Source organism: Lacerta agilis, chromosome 11 (assembly GCF_009819535.1).
Source record: "Lacerta agilis isolate rLacAgi1 chromosome 11, rLacAgi1.pri, whole genome shotgun sequence".
Classification (NCBI taxonomy): domain Eukaryota; kingdom Metazoa; phylum Chordata; class Lepidosauria; order Squamata; family Lacertidae; genus Lacerta; species Lacerta agilis.
This window is the reverse complement of record NC_046322.1, coordinates 58,370,372-58,392,463: the sequence shown is the minus strand read 5'-3', so window position 1 is coordinate 58,392,463 and position 22,092 is coordinate 58,370,372. Positions and strand designations below refer to the sequence as shown.

General features: G+C 41.4%; 1 protein-coding gene across 2 annotated transcripts in view; it reads left to right on the top strand.

Annotated features, from left to right (window-relative positions):
- PCSK5 (proprotein convertase subtilisin/kexin type 5) overlaps positions 1–22,092 on the top strand; it is a 213,173-nt gene that overhangs the window by 97,115 nt on the left and 93,966 nt on the right. For both annotated transcript variants that reach the window (XM_033164114.1, XM_033164112.1), the window contains exons 8-9: positions 10,915–11,127; positions 18,125–18,225. In XM_033164114.1, coding sequence (XP_033020005.1) covers positions 10,915–11,127; positions 18,125–18,225 — 314 coding nt within the window. The remainder of the gene's footprint in view (positions 1–10,914; positions 11,128–18,124; positions 18,226–22,092) is intronic.

The following is a 22,092-nucleotide window of genomic DNA, read 5'->3' as shown; positions in this document are numbered from 1 at the left end:
AGCAGAGAGCCCCCCCTCCCCCGCGCGCGCCCTTTTCACCACAACACAGGTGAGTGCACTGACAACCTTTCGGTGTATGGCCAGTGACTCCCCTCAACACAACCCCTTCACCGCTTCACACACACACACCCATTTACCTGCAATAAAAGCCCTAAACGAAGGGAGGGTAGGGCAGGTGAAGCTCTGGAGCCAACAGAACTCCCAGGTAGGCTCCATCCCCTTTTATGCTTCAAGAGCGGACCCTACCCTTACCTGGTCCGCTCCCCTGGCTACTACTCCCCAGTCACAATTGGTTCTTTGAACTGAGGTTTGGCGGGAACCTCAAGGTTTATAACTTGGGGAGTTACTCAAGGTCACACTGTAAGTCTGTGGCCTAAAATATTTCAATATACAACAAGCACTTCTGCATGAATTGAATGTATTATAAATACACAATAAACAATACAAGAATTGTGCAAACGATAGCATTACAGTGGCACCTCGGTTTACGAACTCAATCCGTTCCGGAAGTCCGTTCTTAAACCAAAACCGTTCTTAAACCGAGGCGCACTTTCCCTAATGAGGCCTCCTGCTGCCAGTGCCCTTCCACCATTCGGATTCTGTTCTTAGACCGAGGTAAAGTTCTCAAACCGGGACACTATTTCCGGTTTTGCGGAGTTTGTAAACCGAATCGTTCTTAAACTGGATTGTTCTTAAACCGAGGTACCACTGTACCTTAATAATTCTGAACACTACAGTACATTCCGTGAATTCTTCTGTGATGCAATCAACTGATACATGCCCCAGCCAGAAGCCACTGTGGTGCAGTATTTAGAATGTCAGACTAGGACCTAGGAAACCAGGGTTAAAATCCCCACTTGGCCATGAAGATCACTGGGTGATACTGGGCCAGTGACTGCCTCTTAGGCAAACCTACCTCACAGGGTTGTTGTGTAAGGGGGGGGGAACCATGTATGCCATCCTGAGCTTTTTAGAGAAAAGCAATAAACGCAATAAATACATAATAATCAATGCATAAATGCTCAAAGGTGTGCATAAAAAGGTAAAGGGACCCCTGACCATCAAGTCCAGTCGTGTCCGACTCTGGGGTTGCGACGCTCATCTCGCTCTATAGGCTGAGGGAGCTGGCGTTTGTCCGCAGACAGCTTCCGGGTCATGTGGCCAGCATGACAATGCCGCTTCTGGCGAACCAGAGCAACGCACGGAAACGCTGTTTACCTTCCTGCTGGAGTGGTCCCTATTTATCTACTTGCACTTTGACGTGCTTTCGAACTGCTAGGTGGGCAGGAGCTGGGACCACATTTATCTCTTCAAGAATGTGCTTGTATACACACAACTCCCCATTTGTGTGTGTTCAAATTGTGCTCAACTGTGCACATGTGCACTTTTTCAGCACCAAAAGGAGGCAGGGCAGGATGGGGTGGAATGGATGGGAATGGAAGGGGCTGACACCTGTGGCAGCCAGGAACAGACCCCTCATGTAAGCGGGGATTCCACTGTACACTTACTTCAGTTTTATGTTAACTCATTTAATGTCGCTTATCAAAAGCTTCTAAGACAGTGAACTGAAATTTTACATTTAAACTGAAGAACCTGTATCTTAAACATGGAGTAATTGGACATGAGAACAGTATAGAAATGGACAGAGTGGCTGATTCATCTACTTTTTCTCCACTGTCTGTGTCTCTCCATAATATGCCAATGACAAGATGAGCAGGCAATAGAAGTAATTAAAAAGCTGCCTCCTGTGATATCACACAGTGATTTTGAGACTGTAGGACAAGGTACAGAAAATGGAAAGGGGACAAAAGGAACAACAACAATTCGGCTGCACAGAACATGTGAACTGACAAAAAATAAGGTGGGTGGGTATTATTACTTCTGTATAGAAAGCAATATAGAGTTTACGCAGTATTGTAATATTTCACTGAACATTCTTTGGTCATCCTTAAGACAGCCCAATGAAAGGGTTTAGAGTTTATTTTTCTTGCAAATCCCATGCCCATAGGTTTCATGGGGAAATAAAGGAAGCTTATTTCATGGAAGGCAACCAATGCCAACACCAAAAAACAACAACATACAACCTACTTTGGAAGCAGGACTAAGTACACTTAGTTGGAAAATGTCCATAACATCCAGTACTTAGGATCACAGCCTACTGAACAGTTAGAATTCATAAAATACAATTGTTACCCTTTAGACTGATGCTTTGGCCTCTTGTTTCTATTAAAAAAAACTTATTTCTGAATAATTAAAAATTCTTCCTCCGCCTTCAGAAGACTGACAGTTGTTTTGTGATTGTAAGAGCGCCTTCTGTTCCTATCAACACTTTGAACACACACTCCAATGCCAAAGTTGGTGAAGCGAGAGAGATGAAAGGGGGCAGTGATGATGAGAGGGGAGGCACCAAGCAGAGTTCTCACAAGAGACTCAGCAGCACAACATCTGATCATTAATGTCCATCAAACATTTTGGCTCTCGTCCAGCTCAAGTAAGAGAATGGTGTATTGGGAACAAGAAGGAGGCCACTGTGCCGACCCAGGCAAAAAGCCAAGGTGTCTGATTTAGGTTTCAGAGCCTGTCCTCCCATTCTCCATTACACTAAGAATGATAAGCTATGCTAGAGCTGTGCAGCGCTACATGAGTATGCAGATCTAGCTAGCCCTGCTAAGTATGCAGCTTGTACAGCATTATAATTTGGCTAGCTAAATAATTAAAAAACCTATTCCACAAAAATAGCTTTAATTTTCTCGAAACCTGACGTTTTGGCTTTGGCTATAGCTTCTGTAAGTGCAATGTCAAAATAACATAATATTTCAAAAAACAATCAATATGCTAGGTAAAATCGTATCCATGAATTAATAGTGGTCCACTGTAAGATGTACTTTGACTCTTTGAATTGATTTCCAACTCTGAGATAATTTCAGCGAAGGCCACACTCTGCAGGCCATGGTCCCAATGAAAATCAACACACTCACCTGAATAATTGTGAGAGGGTTAGGACTGATTGCCCACCAGACCATAGGTCTGAAAACTGAATTGCTAATTTGAGCACAACTTGAAGAGGAAAAGCAACAGCTGGGTGCAGCGTAAGGGCCATCTCCTTGCCGCCGCCCCCCAACTTGATGCACACCCCACAAGCCAAGTGCCTCTCCTTGCTCTTGGCTTGGAGGTTCCTTGAAGGTTCCGCAAGTGTTAACAGCTGCAATACAGCTGCCAATTCCTAGAGCAGAAGAGAAGGTCGGTGAGAGGGGAGTTTCTGTTTCCCCGTTTCCTAGCTCTGCCTCTGTTACTGGAGAAGAGAAATGTGAGTGAAATCAGAGAAGTCAGGGAGCCCAGGCTAAGGAGCACAGAACCATCAGCTCTTTTATGGAACACCAACAGCCTGAGAGAAGTGTTGGAACAGCCTCACACCCACCAAGGGTAGGTAAAATAGGGAAGCCCAGGCTCCATCAGATAATATTTTGTGTCAATAATTCCCTTGTAGGAAAGGTGGTGTATAAATGCAATGAATAAATACATAACGAGGCCAGGGAAGCATATGGGGGAGGGCAGCAGATCTCTATAAGGTGAGGGAGAGGGGAGATTCAGTACCCCCCCCCTTCTACAGGCACCTTTAACTCTTGAAATATGACGCACTGCTCCCTTCTTTATATGCAGACAGCGCAGACATATGAAAAGAAATCTGTTCCCACCATGTCTAGGTGGGCACCCCTAAACAAGGATATGTGATTCAGAGCTCTGTCATTGTGATATCACGCATCACTGTCAGCATTTGCAAAAGGATCCTCAGTCCTCTGTGAGTCCCCCCCCCATTGCAATGGTTTTTAAAAAATGTACCGTATATTGGGGAATATTTTCCACAAATACATAAAGCATACAGAAGTTTATCCACTATGAACATTATAAATAGCTCAGAGCCCTATTAACAATGCAGCACAACAAAAGCAGTTAAGATAATACTTACAAGTTTGCTGGGAAGAATTAACACTCACACAAGTACTTCAAATGCAGCCAGTGAATCAAAAACATTTCAATGCAGGAATATGCAGCTGTCCCATATGGGGGTCGAACATGCAACCTTTGCATTATCAGTACCATACTCTAACCAACTGAGCTATCCATTTAAATGGTTTTAAGGTTTTTAATGCTGTTTTTAATAGGGTTTCTTATTAAACTGGATTTTAATATTTATATTTATTGCATGTTTTCAATGGTATCTGTTTAATTTATGCTGTGAATTGCCTTGGGTCCTGAAAGAGTTCAATTTGTTTACTCTGACCTTTCTTATACGCTGTCCACTGGACATTTTGAGAAATATCCGCTCTCTTTTACACTGGTCATATAGTTGTAGCTCAACCCACTAGGCATCTGGTTCATGGTATTTTATAGGTAATTACATTTGACTTTAAGATATCAGAATGTCCTCACAATGAACAACAGTCATGGACAATTAACACACTTTGTGTTGAAGTACTTCAGAAATATGATGCATTAAAATGCAGAAGTGAAATCCTAATTTTTCTAAAAAATCACAGAGCATGAAGTTTATGTCTCAGCAAACTAAAGAAAGTTATTTTTCTTTAGAATATCACAGCAGTAGGGTATAAAGGGACAAGCTGGTGTCCCCCCCCCCCAAAACTTGTAATAATTTTTATCATACCTATTTTTTGTTTGTTCTGGATCTTATATCCTCAATACCGGATTCATAGAACTGTAGATTTGGAAGGGATCCCAAGGGTCATCTATTCCAAACCCCCTGCAACGCAGGATTCTTTCACCCAAGGTAGGGCTTGAACCCACAACCCTGAGATCCAAGAGTCTCATACTGTACTGACTGAGCTATATTGCAGCTTCAGCTTCTGTCAGCCCCAGCCAGGCCAAGGGTCAGGGCTGATGGGAGATGTTTCCATAAATAAGGTATTTATTGACCATAGTTTAAGGTTGCATGAGCACCATCATGAAACTGGAAGCCAAGCCTAACATCAGGCAGAGGGAGATGACCATCTTGGGCACCAGAGGCTTGGGAGTAAACCCAGACCACTGCCCTTTGGAGAACAACAAAGCTGTACATGCTACACAGCCCGTCCTGGTCACTAGACTATCATGTTGCTTCAGGTGTGGTGGAGAACGCTACTACATTGCCAGTGTTGGAGTAAGATTGAACTGGCAGTCCAGTTAACTTCTGTAAATGAAATGTCCTTTGCCTCAGGAAGCAACATATCATCGGCTGGCACTGAAGCCATGAAGTTTTTAAAGTTGCCTTGAAAAGAGATTTGATACTGGTTTCAAATCCTTTATTAACTATGAGTCCTAGCTAATAATGAGCACAGGCAATAAGAGTACCAATGTAAGCCCAAACTTTGGTTAAGACCGGTGAGGGTGTGTGTGTGTGTGTGCGTGCAAAACAGAAGGGGTTTGTGGAGGGGCTGCATGGTCATAGCATGCTGTCTTTATTCCTTAACCCTGGCATCTGCATAATAGACAGGTGTATTGAGTTTAGTATTAGTGCTGTTGCGTGTTGAGGGCCCCCAGGACATCCCCAAATAAAGACAAGAGTTCACACAAAATGTTGTTTTTGGTTTTTGGGATAATTTTTTGGCCACAACTTTATTGATTGCAGAATCTGAGTGGTTGCTTAGGCATTGGTTAGCGACTATCTGTTCCCACCTAGAGGTAGGAACAGAACTGACATCTGCAAGCCTGCGAAAGTCAGTAAGGGAAAACATTTTGGGGAGAGAATAGAGCTGGGTGCCAGGCTCTCACCTCTCCCCAAATGCTCCCAGGGGCTCTTGCATGGCCCTAGCCCCTTGACAGGGGTTCGGACAAGAGCATGGCGAGCCCCTGGATTCCTTTAACGGAATTCCCTTGCAGCAGCATCATTGGAGGGGCCGGCACAGCCAACCATAATCCCTCCACCAACCAAAATTAACCAATGCCTAACCACAACCTTGTAAGTTGTGACAATTTGCCTGCAGTAGGCAAAAACCAAATGGCGCCAGCCAATTAGCCAAATGGAAAAATTCCTACCAGGCCCCTGCCCCAAAGCAGACGACCCCATGACAGGCGTAGCAAGGTCAACGCGAACAGCCCTAAATATAGGGAGGGTGGGCGGGTGATCCGATGCACGCAGCGAAAAGAGGCAGCTCAACGCTGCGCACAGGGAATAAATAGCACCCCAACAGTCATTCAAACTCTGCAACATCAAATTCTCCCCAGCAACAATTGAAGGTGCCCTATCAGCTTCGTGGCCATCCATACTAACCCGCCCAGCAACAGGGGGATGTCATGGTTGCCCCCACCCCAACACGTGCTCTCCATGAAGGAGAACCTGCATTACTTGTACATAACTATCCTGGTTTTTGAATGAAGGGTGGTCTATAAATGAAATTATTATTAATAAATGCATAGTATTGTTGTTAAAGCATAAAGCAGCATGCCACATATTTCCTAATTAAAAGTCACACATACCTAGTCATACTCCCAAATTGTTTTTCCCCTTTCCATAATAGATTTTGTATCTGTCTCTTTCCCCTCTGGGTAGAAAGGCAGCTATGTGCAGGAGGTAAAGCAGCCAGTGAGAATGGAGTTAAGCAGCTTGCCACCATTATTCCACTTAAATTTGCTGGCTTCACAGTTGCTTTTGGTTTTAAAAATGTCAGGAGCGGGGAGAAGCTGTGTGCAATTGCAGTCATGTCTAATTTCAGCCTAAAAATGCAAAACTTGCACCATTAAAGATCATCTATAAGTAGTAAGTTAAAAATCTGATTTTGAGATACACTATATATATATTAATTAAAGAGGTCAGGTACCATTTCATAAAATTAATTTTCTACTTGCCCGACCTCACATATAGCAGAAGGGGATTCTGATTCAGGGTGTATGAGTTTGTTGGACTTTGAAAATAAATTAGTGTATTGCCTCTCTGACATCTGGAGACATTATTGGATGTTATCCAACTAAGTCACAGAGTAGACCCACTGAACTTAAGCAAATTATCACCCTCAAAACTTTATCACAATCTACGTTGGAGATGTTTAATACAACCAAATGTGAATTTAAGATTGTTTTCAAGATCTCAGAGCATCTATCTAGTGACAAAAATGTTCAGAAATACTTCTCTCACGAGGAGGAAAGCTAGGCTACTACTAACAGCTTGAACTGTTAGCCAGAGTGAAAATACACAATATGTAGTTATGCTGCTGACTTTATTGTGTTTGGGAAAGTAAAATGTCTTGCATTCCACAGGTTCCAATTTCAGATTCCAGCCAGCAGCAGCTTTTGTTTTCTTATGTTTGCACTGTTAAATACTAATTATAGCTCTTTGGGGAATAGCTTGAAGCTGTTTTGGCCGTTATTCTAAAGAAAAGCAAAATTCTGAGTTACTACATAGCCTGTTATGATACTTCAGCATATTCATGCCAATTTATGCATTTAAAATCTGTCCTCTACAAGTCTAGAATAAAAATGCTCCTTAAAATCCTGGGCAATATTTTTGTTTCTTAACTTGGCACCTTCCTCATTTCCCCCTCTACTAAAAGCAAGAAAAAAGTAACCTGATTCAGATACATTCATACCATTACTTTTAAATAAAAATTATGAAGCTTGCAAAAGCTTGTCTTCTGTGACTATAGATACCAGCCAATAAATAGCTGTGGCAACACAATTTACAATTAACCAGAAACCATTAAGCTGACTTGGTGCAGGAATAGAGACTGGGGAGACAGGGAAAAACCTAATGTACATTCTGGGCTCTATACAGCACATGAGTATCTTAAGACCCTCTTTCCCTTCAGTATCACCAATAGGTTCTTGTTGGTTGTGTCAGGGTTCTTACCATTTGAAAATTGTGGCAGAAACAGGATATAAACTGCTTAACTAGCAAAACTCATTACAGTACCAGTATTTCTGGAAGGAACCAAAAAGTGGTATAAGCCCTAGCCAATTAGGCTACAAGAAAAATTATCTCTGAACTCTGCAGAGAGCTGAATAATACCAAATACAATAAGAAACACTCTATATCCAAAAGATTATATTTTGGGATTTGACATGGCAAAATGTGCTTACAGATTTGCCATTCCCCCCAAACTTGCATTCAAGGCCAGTGAGAAATTAGCACCAGTCAATCATGGAAAATGTCTTACTGTGTTAATAGCCTGTTGATGGAAGAAAAATGTAGCTTAGAGTTATACAGTGTTGACTTTAAGTATTTGGTTTTCATCACGTCGCCTAAAATAAAATTAATAAACTCTTGCCTAAGTCAGCACCATCACATTTCTCTGACTGGCAGGTATGCTGAATGTGAACTGAAGTTAGTTAATGAGTCTTTCTTCACTTTCCCCCCTTCCCTTCTTTCTTTAGTCAGTTCAACAGTGACCAAATTGGCTGGGAGAAAGAAAACTAAATCTTAAGTGGTAGGAAATATACAGGAAGACAGAATCAGTGACCTGGAGAGATTAGAACAGGAGAAGCTGTGGGCAACAGCAGGCAATTTGGTACTAATAATTTTGTAATCCGAAGAGAGGAAGTTAACCACACAGATAGCAGAGACAATAGAATCCAAAACTTTGGTTTTTTTAAAGGTTATTTTTCATGTCTGTAATTTCTAAATGATACATTTGTGGAGAGAAATTACAGATGGTAATTGGTATGAGATCAGAATGTAAGAAGGAATTGGTCTTTCTTTAGAAATAGCAAAGATTTTTAATCATTCATTGAAAGAGATCAGTGAGATGAAAAACAGATCATAGCAGAGAGCTGTGAATTAAAATAATTTCACAGATTCACATGGAAGATAGAAATGCTCAGATCTGAATGATGAATTGGGAATAGTATGTGTTTTCTATAGTGCTAATTGAATTGCAATGCGTAATTGTGTACTGTACCTCATACACAGAAACCTCAGTCCAGCTAAAGTTAGTTGAAACTAGATTATTCCATTGGTTTCCATGGGACTTAAATGGAAGAAATTGTATACAGTCAGAGTAAGTAGCCAAAGCATATCAAAATACTTCCTTCCTTCACTAAACCTTTATTAGGCATTACAAATATTAGCCATATAAAATTTTAAGATATATACAAATAAACAGCCACAAAAAATATGTAATAACAAGGATTTTCATGGGAGTTTCTTCCCTCTAAATAGTGTCATTTACTTAAAATTACTTACTGGGATGAAAAATCTAAACTTACCAGGGAAAAGAACAAATAGGTTTTTCCAAAGGCTGCTCTGTCTTAGACCATTGTCTCATACTTACACATTTGGTTGAAAAATATAGACTTCAGAACCAGTCCAAGATTTATGCAGCTTTCATAGATTTTCATGGTGCCTTTGAATCAGTTGATTGTGTGATATTGTGTAAGAAGCTTGTAGAGTTAGGAAGCAATCAACACTTGCTGATCTTAATACAGAATTTATATCCCTTTAACATCTGCCAGATCAAACATAATGCCAAAGGTCACCTCAATTCCAACATTCCTAATGCGAAAGATGTAAAACAAGGGTGTATTCTTGCCCCTTTTCTTTTTAATTTACCGTATATCGTGGCGTACAAGACGACTTTTTAATCCCGAAAAATCTTGTCTAAAGTCGGGGGTCGTCTTGTACGCTGGCAACATCTTGGGACGCTATGCGGAGTTCCGTCCCGCCGCTGGCTGCGTGCGCCGTGTCAGCATTCATGCGCAGTCTCAGCCGCCATGGAGCCTCTTCCCGCCGCTCCAGCCGCTGCCGCTGCCTCAGCCGCCATGGAGCCTGGGCTGGGCGTGGGCGGCAAGCGTGGAGCGCTCCGTTCGGCTAGAGGGGAAGCTCTCCCCGCCGCTTCAGCCGCCGCCATGGAGCCCGGGCTGGGCGTGGGCGGCAAGCACGGAGCGCTCCGTGCTGCTAGAGGGGAAGCTCTCCCCTCCGCTTCAGCCACCTCCGCCACCATGGAGCCCGGGCTGGGTGTGGGCGGCAAGCGCGGAGCACTCCGTTCAGCTAGAGGGGAAGCTCTCCCCGCCGCTTCAGCCGCCGCCATGGAGCCCGGGCTGGGCGTGAGCGGCAAGTGTGGAGCGCTCCTCTGCGGCTAGAGGGGAAGCTCTCCCCGCTGCTCCAGCCGCCGCCACCACCTCAGCCACCATGGAGCCTGGGCTGGGTGAGTATACCCCAAACTCTGTTTTTCACCTTGAAAAGTTGGGGGGCTGTCTTATACGCCGAGTCGCCTTGTATGCCGCGATATACGGTATGTTTATCAGATCTTACAGAGCACATTCTAAAAACAGAATCACATGCCCCCAAAATCAATCAAATCCCAGTCCCACTCTTACTGCATGTGGATGACATGGCCTTATTATCACTGGCGACAATAGCTCTGAAATGTCTTCTACTCTTCCTGGTTTCCTATTGTGAAACCAATAAACTCTCAATAAATTATGAGAAGACAAAAATTCTGGTCTTCTCTAATTCTTGGAAATTTGAGAAAAATAAGAGGACAAGAAATCCAGGAAGTAAAGATGCACAGATATCTTGGGATTTTATGCTCTCAGAGATAATAAAGGTACACTGCAAATCCTATCTGAATGATCAATAGTAATTAATATGTAAATTAGATTTTTAATCAGAAATATTTGTTCCATTCTGTCTGGGTCAGTTCAGGTGCTTAAAAGTAGGCAATCTCCCACTCTTCTCCAGACCAGTTATTCTGGGGGAAAGAGAGTGGGCTGCAGTGGTAATCAAGCTATATATTGGTTTCAGGGAATATTCTATCCTGCCCCCACATATGTGGGAGGAACTCATTTAACTCAATGGGACTTGTTTATGGGGAGAGAGGTATGGGATTGTGCTGTAAATAGCACCTCCCAGAAAAGGAGAACAAATAAGGGATACTTACATGCTTACTAAATTGCATTAACTACCCTTTCCCTACTTATTTCAAATAGGGCCGAAACAGCTTGGGTTCCATTTATGTTTGGGCTTCTGGAAATGGTGGAAGGAGTAAGGACCATTGTTCCTGTGATGGCTACACCAATAGCATCTACACGATCTCCATCAGCAGCACAGCTGAAAGTGGGCGGAAACCTTGGTATCTGGAAGAATGTGCATCTACCCTTGCCACAACTTACAGCAGCGGAGAATCCTATGACAGGAAAATAGTATGTAACATTTTCAACATTATCAAAGCATGTTTTGTAACTCATCTTGTGGGAAAGGAAAGTACGGTATATCAACTAAGGCTTTGTGCAGATGAATATATATTTTTGAGCTATAAAATTTTGCTCAGAACACCAGGCACATTCAAAGGAGTAGAAAATCAGTACTTATCAACCACTTTGTGCAAGCAAAAATTGGTTTGCACAAACAAGCAAAAACTGGCTTGCACAAAAGTCAAATAAACAAAATGAAACAAAAACACCTGATCATCATCCTATTGAAGGAAAAAATCCTGTTCAGTTCTTATACTATTTTTCCATCATCCTTAAAAATTTGCCCCAACATTTTCTCCTTTTCAGTCTCTTGCTACTTACTAATAAGGAGTTAAGATCAGCTGTTTTTCAAAATATTGTCTATCATTTCTTCTAGTAATCTGGGATATTAACCATCTCTCCTGGAAACTTTGCTGTTTTCAAATGATTAATTTAAAGACAAATTCTGAGGTAATTCTTCATTCCAGTAATATTTCTATTCATAACTGCTTTTTTAAAATGTATCTGTGTGTGGCTTACTTCCTTAGTCTCATTGATTAATAATAATAATAATAATAATAATAATAGGAAAACAGATTATTCAGTTCCCCATTAAATAACATTCCTCTGATGAAATTTCTCATCATCTTGTTGTGGGTCCTTTGGTTCATGGTAAGATATTTGATATCCTCCTCCTCTTGTGCAATACTGCTGTTTGCCAATTCCTGTTTCTTTGGAAACATGATTTAATTTGGAGCACATTGCCTCCTGAGAATATTAGTAGGTAAGGATTTCTGATACATACCATCTGAATCTCTAACACACCATGCTTAGAGTAATTTGTGTATTTAAAATTATTTAAGAATAGTACAGCTAAAAGTGTTGGCTGCCTTGCTGAGAGTCCCATGTGGGGTGTAATGCATATTCAGGCTTTCTCATAGCAAGTGCTTCCATAATAGCTATTATACTTATATACTGCTGCACCCCATCCCAATCTCCCAGTGGTGTGAGATTCCAGGGATTCCCAAGGTTCGTGTTTCCTTCCGAATGATGCTGGTGTCTTTGCGATAGATGGCTTATTTACACATAAGTGCAAGTTGAGCCTACAATGGAGGGGGCACAGCGTTAACACCCCAATATGGAAACCAAGCCTACAGCTTTTGCTTCTATCTTCTAGCTAACATAACTCAATTCTCAACTTTGGCCTTTAGACTTTCTAACTAACAGACAGCTGGGGGAGGGAGGGAGGCCTGCCCATTTGCCCTCTGACACAGAACCACTCCCTTCGTGGGCTCAGGTATGCAGCCTAGCCACCACAAACTCATAACAGTATCTTCTTTGGTACCCTCAGTTTTGTGTTTTTATTTACAAAATTATTATTGCTACTACATCCTGAGTCCATATTAAGGTTGTATTTTCACTCTGAGGAACAACCAGCTTGAAACCTTTAACAGGTTAACAATGTTACAAACATTACAGGCTCAAAAAGAAACATGAAATCTATTGTAATAGGTTTAAGTTAAAAACAGTGATAATGTCATCAGCAAGGGAACTATGTTTGACCTGAATAATTGAACTTTCCCAATATAGCTGCATAGAAATGCAGTTTCTCCCTAATATCAGAGCAAGTCACTTGAAGAAAAGTGTTGCAACATAGTCATCTAGATAGGTGTAGGTAAGCACAAAACTGCTCATCCTGAAAATTCATAATGAGGCCCTTAAAGAATACAACTGAACATCAAAAGCTGGGGGGGGGCAGCAGAATTAGCTGAGGATCATACTGCCTGATAGACTACATCAATCTTCCTCTCCAAAACCCCTTAGAGATTCATACATCCTAAATTGTATGTAGCATCCCTTGCCTGGCAGCAAAGCTGGAATGGGGTGGCTAGACATATTTGAAGCCAACAAAGGTCCGTATAGTTAAAGCTATGGTTTTCCCAGTAGTGATGTATGGAAGTGAGAGCTGGACCATAAAGAAGGCTGATCGCCGAAGAATTGATGCTTTTGAATTATGGTGCTGGAGGAGACTCTTGAGAGTCCCATGGACTGCAAGAAGATCAAACCTATCTATTCTTAAGGAAATCAGCCCTGAGTGCTCACTGGAAGGACAGATCCTGAAGCTGAGGCTCCAATATTTTGGCCACCTCATGAGAAGAGAAGACTCTCTGGAAAAGACCCTGATGTTGGGAAAGATTGAGGGCACAAGGAGAAGGGGACGACAGAGGATGAGATGGTTGGACAGTGTTCTCGAAGCAACCAGCATGAGTTTGGCCAAACTGCAGGAGGCAGTGAAAGATAGGCGTGCCTGGCGTGCTCTGGTCCATGGGGTCACGACTAAACAACAACAACAGTCAATTCTTGATGACACCCCATCGCAGTCCTGCTCCTTGGGAACAGAAAGATATTTGAAGGCATAAATTGTGCTTGCTGATAGTAGGTGTTATCCATGCCTACAAAATCCTTTGAAAGGCAGCCGGCCCCAGCTAACAGATGGCCCTGGGGATGGATGGGCTGTCAGGTGTGGAGTGTAAGCCACATCCAGGCCTCCTTTAGAAGGGCAAAATCCCAGTTCTGCTCACAAAGCAAACAAATAATACTATTTAGAGGTTCTAAAATCATTAACCACACAACCATTGTAGTATTGCAGGAATGCTGCAATAGGAATGGCATGCAAGGCTTCCCCCCCACACTTTTATTAGAAAGACTAGCTGACCTGGCCACGCGTTGCTGTGGCTCATTTTGTGAAATGGAAAAGGAAGATGTAAAAGAGAAAGCGCATGCCTCCCCACAGCTTATCCTGTTGAACTCCCGCCTGCCTCCTCTCCGTATTTCCCATTTTCGCTTGCCTCCCCACAGCTTCTCCCATTGAACTTCCACCTGCCTCCTGTTTGTCTTTCCCCTGTTTTCGCCTTCCTCCCCACAGCTTCTCCCATTGAACTTCCTCCTGCCTCCTGTTTGTCTTTCCCCCGTTTTCGCCTTCCTCCCCACAGCTTCTCCCATTGAACTTCCGCCTGCCTCCTGTTTGTCTTTCTCCCGTTTTCGCCTTCCTCCCCACAGCTTCTCCCATTGAACTTTTACTATCTCCTCCCTCCCCCCAGAAACCTGATACGTGGTACAGTCCGCTCTGGCATTGAGCCTGGGGTCAGAAGGGACCATAACGATGCAAGGAGGGGTGGTGGGGAACTGGTAGGGTCCTTATACATTTGTGTGCGGCGCTTTTTTCCTCTTCTGATAACTGGAGTTTCGTTTGTAAAGCGATACAGCAGTGCAGAAAGGATTGTGTGTGGAGACAGGATAGGGAGCGAAGCATAGTTGCTGAGCTTTCTCATCCTACATCCCCCCCCCCCGCCATAAGGAATGGTATGGCCCGGGCCTAAAAACCTTTTCCTGCCTGGAGCTGAAACTACTAAGAAGAGTTTAGGCCTTCCTCTTAACTGTTTTTTTGGCGGTAAGGCCCTTGGCAGAGGCTGGGGCTAGGGAGATTAATGGGGGGTTGTCCCTGCTGTCTGAAAATGGATGACTGAGGTGAAGGAGGTTTCTTGGTTGGCGCAGAGTCTGTGACGCTGCCCTGCGATGAGCCTTTCTATTGGTGGTTGTTCAAAGTCTTCAGTTCTGTTGCTGGTGACACGTAATACGTGCGCCAATTTTTTTTGCCTTTATTCAATATTTTAGGCATGACAGGTGTGGTTTTTTTGAATTTTTATTATGCTAGATCCTTCCCCCATGGCCATGTTACGCTTTGTCCTAAATTTGATGTGATTTGGTCCAGTGGTTACGGAGCAAGGTGCTGTCGGACGCGCACGCAATGGGAACATTTATATATATATATATATATATATATATATATATATATATATATATATATATATATAGATTACACTTGTTCTGAAATCTATGAAACTATGCTGTTTTGGTCATGTAAATTTATATAGTGCCAGTCATATGAAATGGTTATTTGAGTTCAGTTGAAGTCATTTTACCTGGCACATTAAAATAATTGCCAAGCTCAAACATGAGATAGCAGTTGGGATAGCATATGGAGCAGACGGGTTTAATCAGCTGTGGTTAAAAGATGGAGAATTAGTACAGTCCCTGCCCTGTTGAATGAATTGACATCTTTCACATACCCATCCTCTTTTTATGTCAAATTTATACCCCTGCCAAACTTCACATTTCTACATTGTGATTAATGAGGTTGTTCTCTAGTGGTCCTGGAATCTCAAACATCATTTTTCTTCTTGAAGGTTGCTTGCTTCTTGGTGGTCTTACTCTTTTCGTTTTTGAAGATGGATACAAGCTGTCCCTGACAAGGCAATCTTAGCAGCAACCATTCAACAAGGAGGGGGGGGGGTCATGTTAAGTCTTTAGACTTTCATCTAAATATATTAACTGCTGTTGACTCAAATGGGACATCTCAATGACTTTTCTTCAACATTTTCCATAGTGACATACTTGCCAAGGAAAGAGCTCTTTAATTAGCTGAAACTCAAAATTGTGGTTGGTTGTATGTAGGGTTGTTGCCCACAGTTTTAGTTCTACTGTAGATCCTGTATGAAATCTACTAAAACAAACAACTGGGAAAAAATACAGCTTGAGTCAGGATTTGCCCACATGGAAGCTGCTCACGAAACAGGCTTTCCCATCTCACAGCTGCAGTCCAAAAACAGCCAACACAGGGAACTGAGGAAAACCTTGGAAGAGTCTAACCAAGCAAAAACAGCTTGCACATCTCCCATTCACACTGATCCTGCATCAAAGCCTGTTTTTTGTTTTTGTTTTTTTACAGAAGGTCCTTAAAGTAAGAGGTTGGCATCTAGAATTTGTTGAGGAAAACTGCTAGAGCTGAACATCCCAGACCATTTGCATGTTTCTCTCTTTGGTCATGAAGTTAGGCCCTTTCTCTGCTAATTTCTGAAACTGACTCAACAGAGTTTTCATGTGCTATAAGCGCTGAGAGGCAACAGTGTGTCTATCTTTTTTGAATGGCTTCTGTTTCTTAGGTGTTCCTTGTTTGAGGGCTTAAACAACACCACAAGTGCATGTGATTCTGTTCTCTATATGTTTACTTCAAGAACTAAGCAGCACTGCTTTCCAGTCTTTCTGAATAGTGAATTCAAAGGCACTGGCTATTAACATAACTGATCATTGTCAAACACTTAACATTTATTTTTAGCCTTTATAATTTGAATAGAAGGAAACTTAATCAGCAGGCAAATATGAGTACTTGTATTAAGGTTTTGTTGTTTTGCATTGACTCAACATGACCACCCCTCTTAGGGTTGAGCCTGCCAGGGAGTAAGGGAAAGCAACCTGTTTCAGGCAGCACCACGAGGATGGGTGGCATCTGGACAATGCAGCAAGACTTTTTAAAGTGTTACTGCTAGAAGGAGAGTCACCATATGAATTCTTCTTAATGCAGAACCACGTCTTGGGCTAGTACTGACCCCTTATCTTTTCCCTTACCGGTGTCTCCCACCACTACAACAACTACCACAGCTATGGAATGCTCTCTCAGCTAAGCCTGCCTGGCACAAACTTTTAACAACTGTTCAACACCAGGTTAAGTAGATTGTTGCAGGTTGTATGGCCCATATACTTCTGATAGTTTCACTGTTGCTGCTGTTGATATGATTCCTGGAATTGTTTTTGTTAGTAGTTATTATATTGATGAATGCAAGGTTTTTTAAAAAAGTAATTAAATTTGTAAACCACCAATAAATGTAATCAAACAATAACAGCAACAACAATAATATTTCTGGCTATGGCCCTGAAAGAGGCAAACTAGTATGCCATTACTTATGAAGGATAGCTGTGACAAAGTTTAAGAACTCCGGATATGTCAAGTCCATGATACATAGATAGAAGTAGAACTGAATATTGTCAGTTACAGGTAGGTAGCCGTGTTGGTCTGCCATAGTCAAAACAAATTAAAAAATTAAAAAATCCTTCCAGTAGCACCTTAGAGACCAACTAAGTTTGTTCTTGGTATGAGCTTTCGTGTGCATGCACACTTCTTCAGATACTTCTTCAGATACCTTCTTCAGATATTCTTATATTGTCATTCTTTCTTGAGTGCACCTGAATCCAATAGCATTAGACTTGGCGTGGGGTACTTGTTTTATTCCTGACAACTGTTGAGAAAGTAAGAATTTTATTTTCACATACCGGTAATTTTCTTCCCTGCATATTGTTAATCTGACTTCCAAGCTTTTTTTTAGCACATACCTGGTACATAACTCGGTTCCTATTGTATGTCACCTTCTTGGCTCCCTATTAACTTTTCTACTGGCAATTGCATTTATCTTTTCAATCGGCATTCCACATTATTGTTTTAGCAGCTTTGTACATTGTTCCCTCAGGCTATTATATTCCTGAGGATCATTATGTCTACTTGAATAGCCAAGGCACAGCATCCAACCTTTCTCCAAGCAGCTTATATCCACACCTAGTGTGGACTTCTTTACTCCTCACACCCTATGCTTTGATAACTTTCTTTTCTGTAGCAACTGACAGTGCTAGTAATAACGATCTTCAGTTCATTTTTTGACAGATAAAAAACTTACAGTAAGGTGGAGTTTAATTTTTCATGCAATGTTAGCATAGAATATTGAAAATTAATGAACTGATAGAACTCAGTAATAAAACCCATTATTTTAATGACTTTCAATTTCACCTGTTGCTTGAAATGTCATTGTTGTTCTGGAAGGCAGCTAGTTTATCCTCTTGCTTTGAAGAATTCAAACCAAAGACTTAAAAAAAAAAAAAACAAATTTCTTCCCAATCAGTAATTTTAAATATATTCCACATGCTCATAAGTCATTTGGACAACTGAAACATGTTTTGAATTCCTACAATCTTGTGAACCGCCCTGAGATCTTTTGACGAAGGGCAGTATATAAAACTAAGGAATAAAAAAATGAATGAATAAACCATGCCATCAATTACATAGTCTCCTTTTCCCTAGATCACTACAGACTTGAGGCAGCGTTGCACAGACAGCCACACGGGAACATCAGCATCGGCACCTATGGCTGCAGGAATCATTGCACTGGCCCTGGAAGCAAAGTAAGATTTGAGTGATATGAACAGTCATTAAGACATTAGACTTTGCACATTTTTGGCTTTTTCGCTGCATTTACATCGATATATTTGGAGAAAAATTAAGATATGTAGGCATATGCCTCCACATCAAGATGGATTTGGACTGTAGTTATATTCTAGTACAGTAGATTCTCACTTGCTTAAAAGTTAGTTTATATTTAGCCACTGCTTAGTGGTTTATCATAGATCAGTGTTTCAGGCTTGTGAACTAAAAATATGCAAGTGGCACATACAATCAGCTTTTATAGTTACTATCCTCGGTTTCTTACAAAATAAAGCCAGATGTGGGTCCATATTTGTGTGCATGAATGAGAATTATACCTAGTTTCTGAGAATATTGGTTTGTATCCAGACTTTGCCATAAATAGTCTCACTGAAATCAATTGGACAGATTAGGTGTGACGCCCATTGAGTCTATTCTGGGAATGACTTAGATACCATTCAATGTCTCTACTACAAATGTTACTGTTTGGCTGCAACACATCACTTATAACCAATTGTATTTGCTCGCACTTATTTTAAATAATTATTTTAAACCACAGTTTCTAAGCAGTGTGCAATAGGAGTACAGGAGCAATTCTAAAGGGGTATAGCATAAAAGTAGTTAAAATTAACCATAAAATTGAAAAACCTGCTTGAGCTTGTTTTGTTGTTGTTGTTGCTGCTGCTGTGGCTGCTGCTGTTCTTTATTTAATTTATACACTGCCCTATACCCAGAGGTCTCAGGGCGGTTCAGGAATTAAATCAAAATATAAAACCACAAAATACATAATCAAAATAAAAACAACCCAATAACCCCCCCCCAAAAAAACCCCACATTTTAAAAGGACATAGGATGTCAGTCAAATCAACCAAAGGCCTGGTTAAAAAGGAACATTTTTGCCTGGCGCCTAAATGTGTATAATGAAGGCGCCAAGCAAACTTCCCTTTTGTTGGTTTCACAAGACTGGAAACATAATTTTGAGCCAGCATCTAGCACTTGTCAAATTGCTATTGCTGAATTTACGGGGCATTATAAAAGGGATTATAAAAAAGACATAAGAAATTGAATAAGGGACAATAAGAGATGGTAACTGAAAAGCTGATACTGTCTTAAGTAAATCAGTGCTTTTGTTATAATTTGATTGTTCCCAATGCAGTTCTTGGGGAAAAGTTAATACAGTAATATTATCTGCAAATGACTTTTCTTGTCACATCCTTAATCTTTGTTGTAAAACATAGTTTTTTCATAACTGGTGCATACACACACACACACAAAATGTGATTACTTATTTAATGAATTGAAATTGCCTTTGATGGTTTGAAAAGTGAACCAAATTACTGTAATATCTGTAACTATCAAAATATGAGACCACCCAACCCATGAATCTGTGTTACTAAGGATCTGAAATCCATCACATTATTATGTGTGAGGAGGCAGGAACAATTGTCTCTTGCCGGTGTTAGTACTTGCAGAACACTTCTCTAGTAATAGCCAAGACCAGAAGGGCATGCCTCTTCTCCCAGCATACTGCGAAAAACAAAATGTTGAGATGGGGCTGTAGGCTTGAGGCTGAGAAAGGGAGGAGAAAAGGAGGAAACAGCTGTAGGGAAAGCCCCATAACATTTGGTACTTACCTCAGGAGCACAGTGAGACATGAATAGGCAACAAAGAGGTTAGCTCCCTCCCTCTGTCAAAACACTGCAGAGGTCCAAAATGGTGACAGGCTAAGTAGGAGGGTGGCAGCCTCAATTCCTAAGTGCTAAAGGAAAGGCTGTGGGGTCGATATAGGATGATATTATTATTATTGAGGGAAGGAATGCTAGCAATTTCTGTGTTAATTGTGCACAGGGCTGAGCCTAGGAGAAGTGAGATAAATGTGAACACAGAAGACAGAATAAGTCCATAGGCTCAGCCCTGTGCACAATTAACACAGAAATGACTATTGATTAAAAGATTACAAAATGGGTCCCCAAATGCATATCTGGGTTGCGGTTAAATGTGGAAGATACCTGCCTTAGATGAAGAAAACTGCATCTTTTCTGTCAACAAAGCAGAACCTGTAAATGATAAATCATACTTATCTAACTTAGAAATATAGCCTGAACTTGATCAAAATTAAACCTTGTTCTGGGATTATTTAGATGTTTACACCAGAACCGTAGCTATGGGAGGTTTTTTGCCCTGGATGAAGCCTCCAGAGGGGTGCCATTGAGGCTTCCATCCTCTTTGTGTGTGTATGTGTGGTGGGGAGTGCCAAACTGAGTCTTTAACCCAGATGAAATACGGCCTATTTTCATCCGTTTACAATAATTAGTCACTTGTTATAAATCCAGAAAAATCCCAGTTGTATTTCACACAATACTTTGTCTGGCATCATGCTGTTTCTCCCCCCCCCCCCACTAATTCCCAAACAAACGTATTTGGTTGAATGGGTGGTATTCAATAAAGTTTTACTCAGAGTAGACCCACTGAGATAAATGAACATAACTTAGGTTCATTAATTTCATTGACACTACTGTGAATAAAACTTTGTTGAATAACACAGCCTGAAAGTCTCTTGTTAGGAAGCTGATATATAGACCTCAGCCACATCCTGATAGTCACCCCAGATTCTAGGTCCAAGTACATGTCCTAAAGACCTGCGAAGTCTTGCAGAGTCATGGCAGTGGTGTAATATGATTTTGTTTTTAAGTTTAAGAGTGGTGTTTTTTTCATATTAACTGACGACAAAAGCTGTAGCGGTGAGGGATGAATCAGGGTCTTTCCACATACTCCAGTCTGGATTCAATTCTTTGAATGTTTTCTTCCTAATGTGGGAGAGAGTTCAGTGTCTAGACTACTATTCAGCAAACAACCAAAGGAAAAATTCATCAGTAGGAAACTCCCCACCCCACCCCAAAAAGCCTTACAACTTTTTTTTTTTACAATCGTTGTTTGATCACACTTTGATATGGAAATTGTTATATACACTAAGAGCTTTCCCACTGTCAGTAACTATAACTTGCATTATATTTCTAGAACTAAATGTAGTAATAACCGAGCTTCGTCATGTAAACATTCCGGATGGGAATTCATAATACTGATGGATATAATCCAGTATAATTCATAATACTGATGGATGAATCCCAGCAGTGTTGCAACTAATGTCAAACATGATCTCATATATTTTAGACCATTATTTGAGAAAATAAATAGGAGTAGAGGCAGCCAAATGTTCCATAAATGTTTTGAAAATTCACACCAGGTCTCTTTAAGTACTGTCTGCAGGGAATCTCTCAAGAAATCAAAGTAAGTTTCCTTGTTTGACTTCTTCCAAGTAGGTATATGTCAAACATGGACTGTTTGTAGCGTTTTGCAAGCAGACTGTGAATATGTCCCAATAGATCCACACCTTGAGTACCCACTGAGTTCTTCCCTTGCCCTCACAAGTGCTCATCTGGAACAGGAGAAGGGAGAGGCTGTGAAGCCAATGCTCCAGCTCCACACAGGAGAGTCCTTTCCGGTCTTGTCAGTGGAAACTGACATGGAAACTGGTGGGACTTGTAGTTCCAGTCCCTTCCTTAGTGGAAATACTGCTTTGCTGTGGAACTGGAGTGCTTGCTGCTCCATCTGCTCCTTCCCCCTTTCTCCAACCCCAGGTAAGTGGGCCTTGGGGAGGCAAGAGGAGGGAGAGATTGGTGCTGAAGGCAGTGGCTGATGCTTTGAGTACATTCATTCATTTTGTACATGCTCATTTGGAGCAAACACCAAAGATCAAATTGAGGGGCACTTTTCGCTCTTTTTCCTTTAAAGTGTATTCAAGAATGTGCACAAAAACAGAGCTAAGATAGCCAGTGGGGAAACTACTT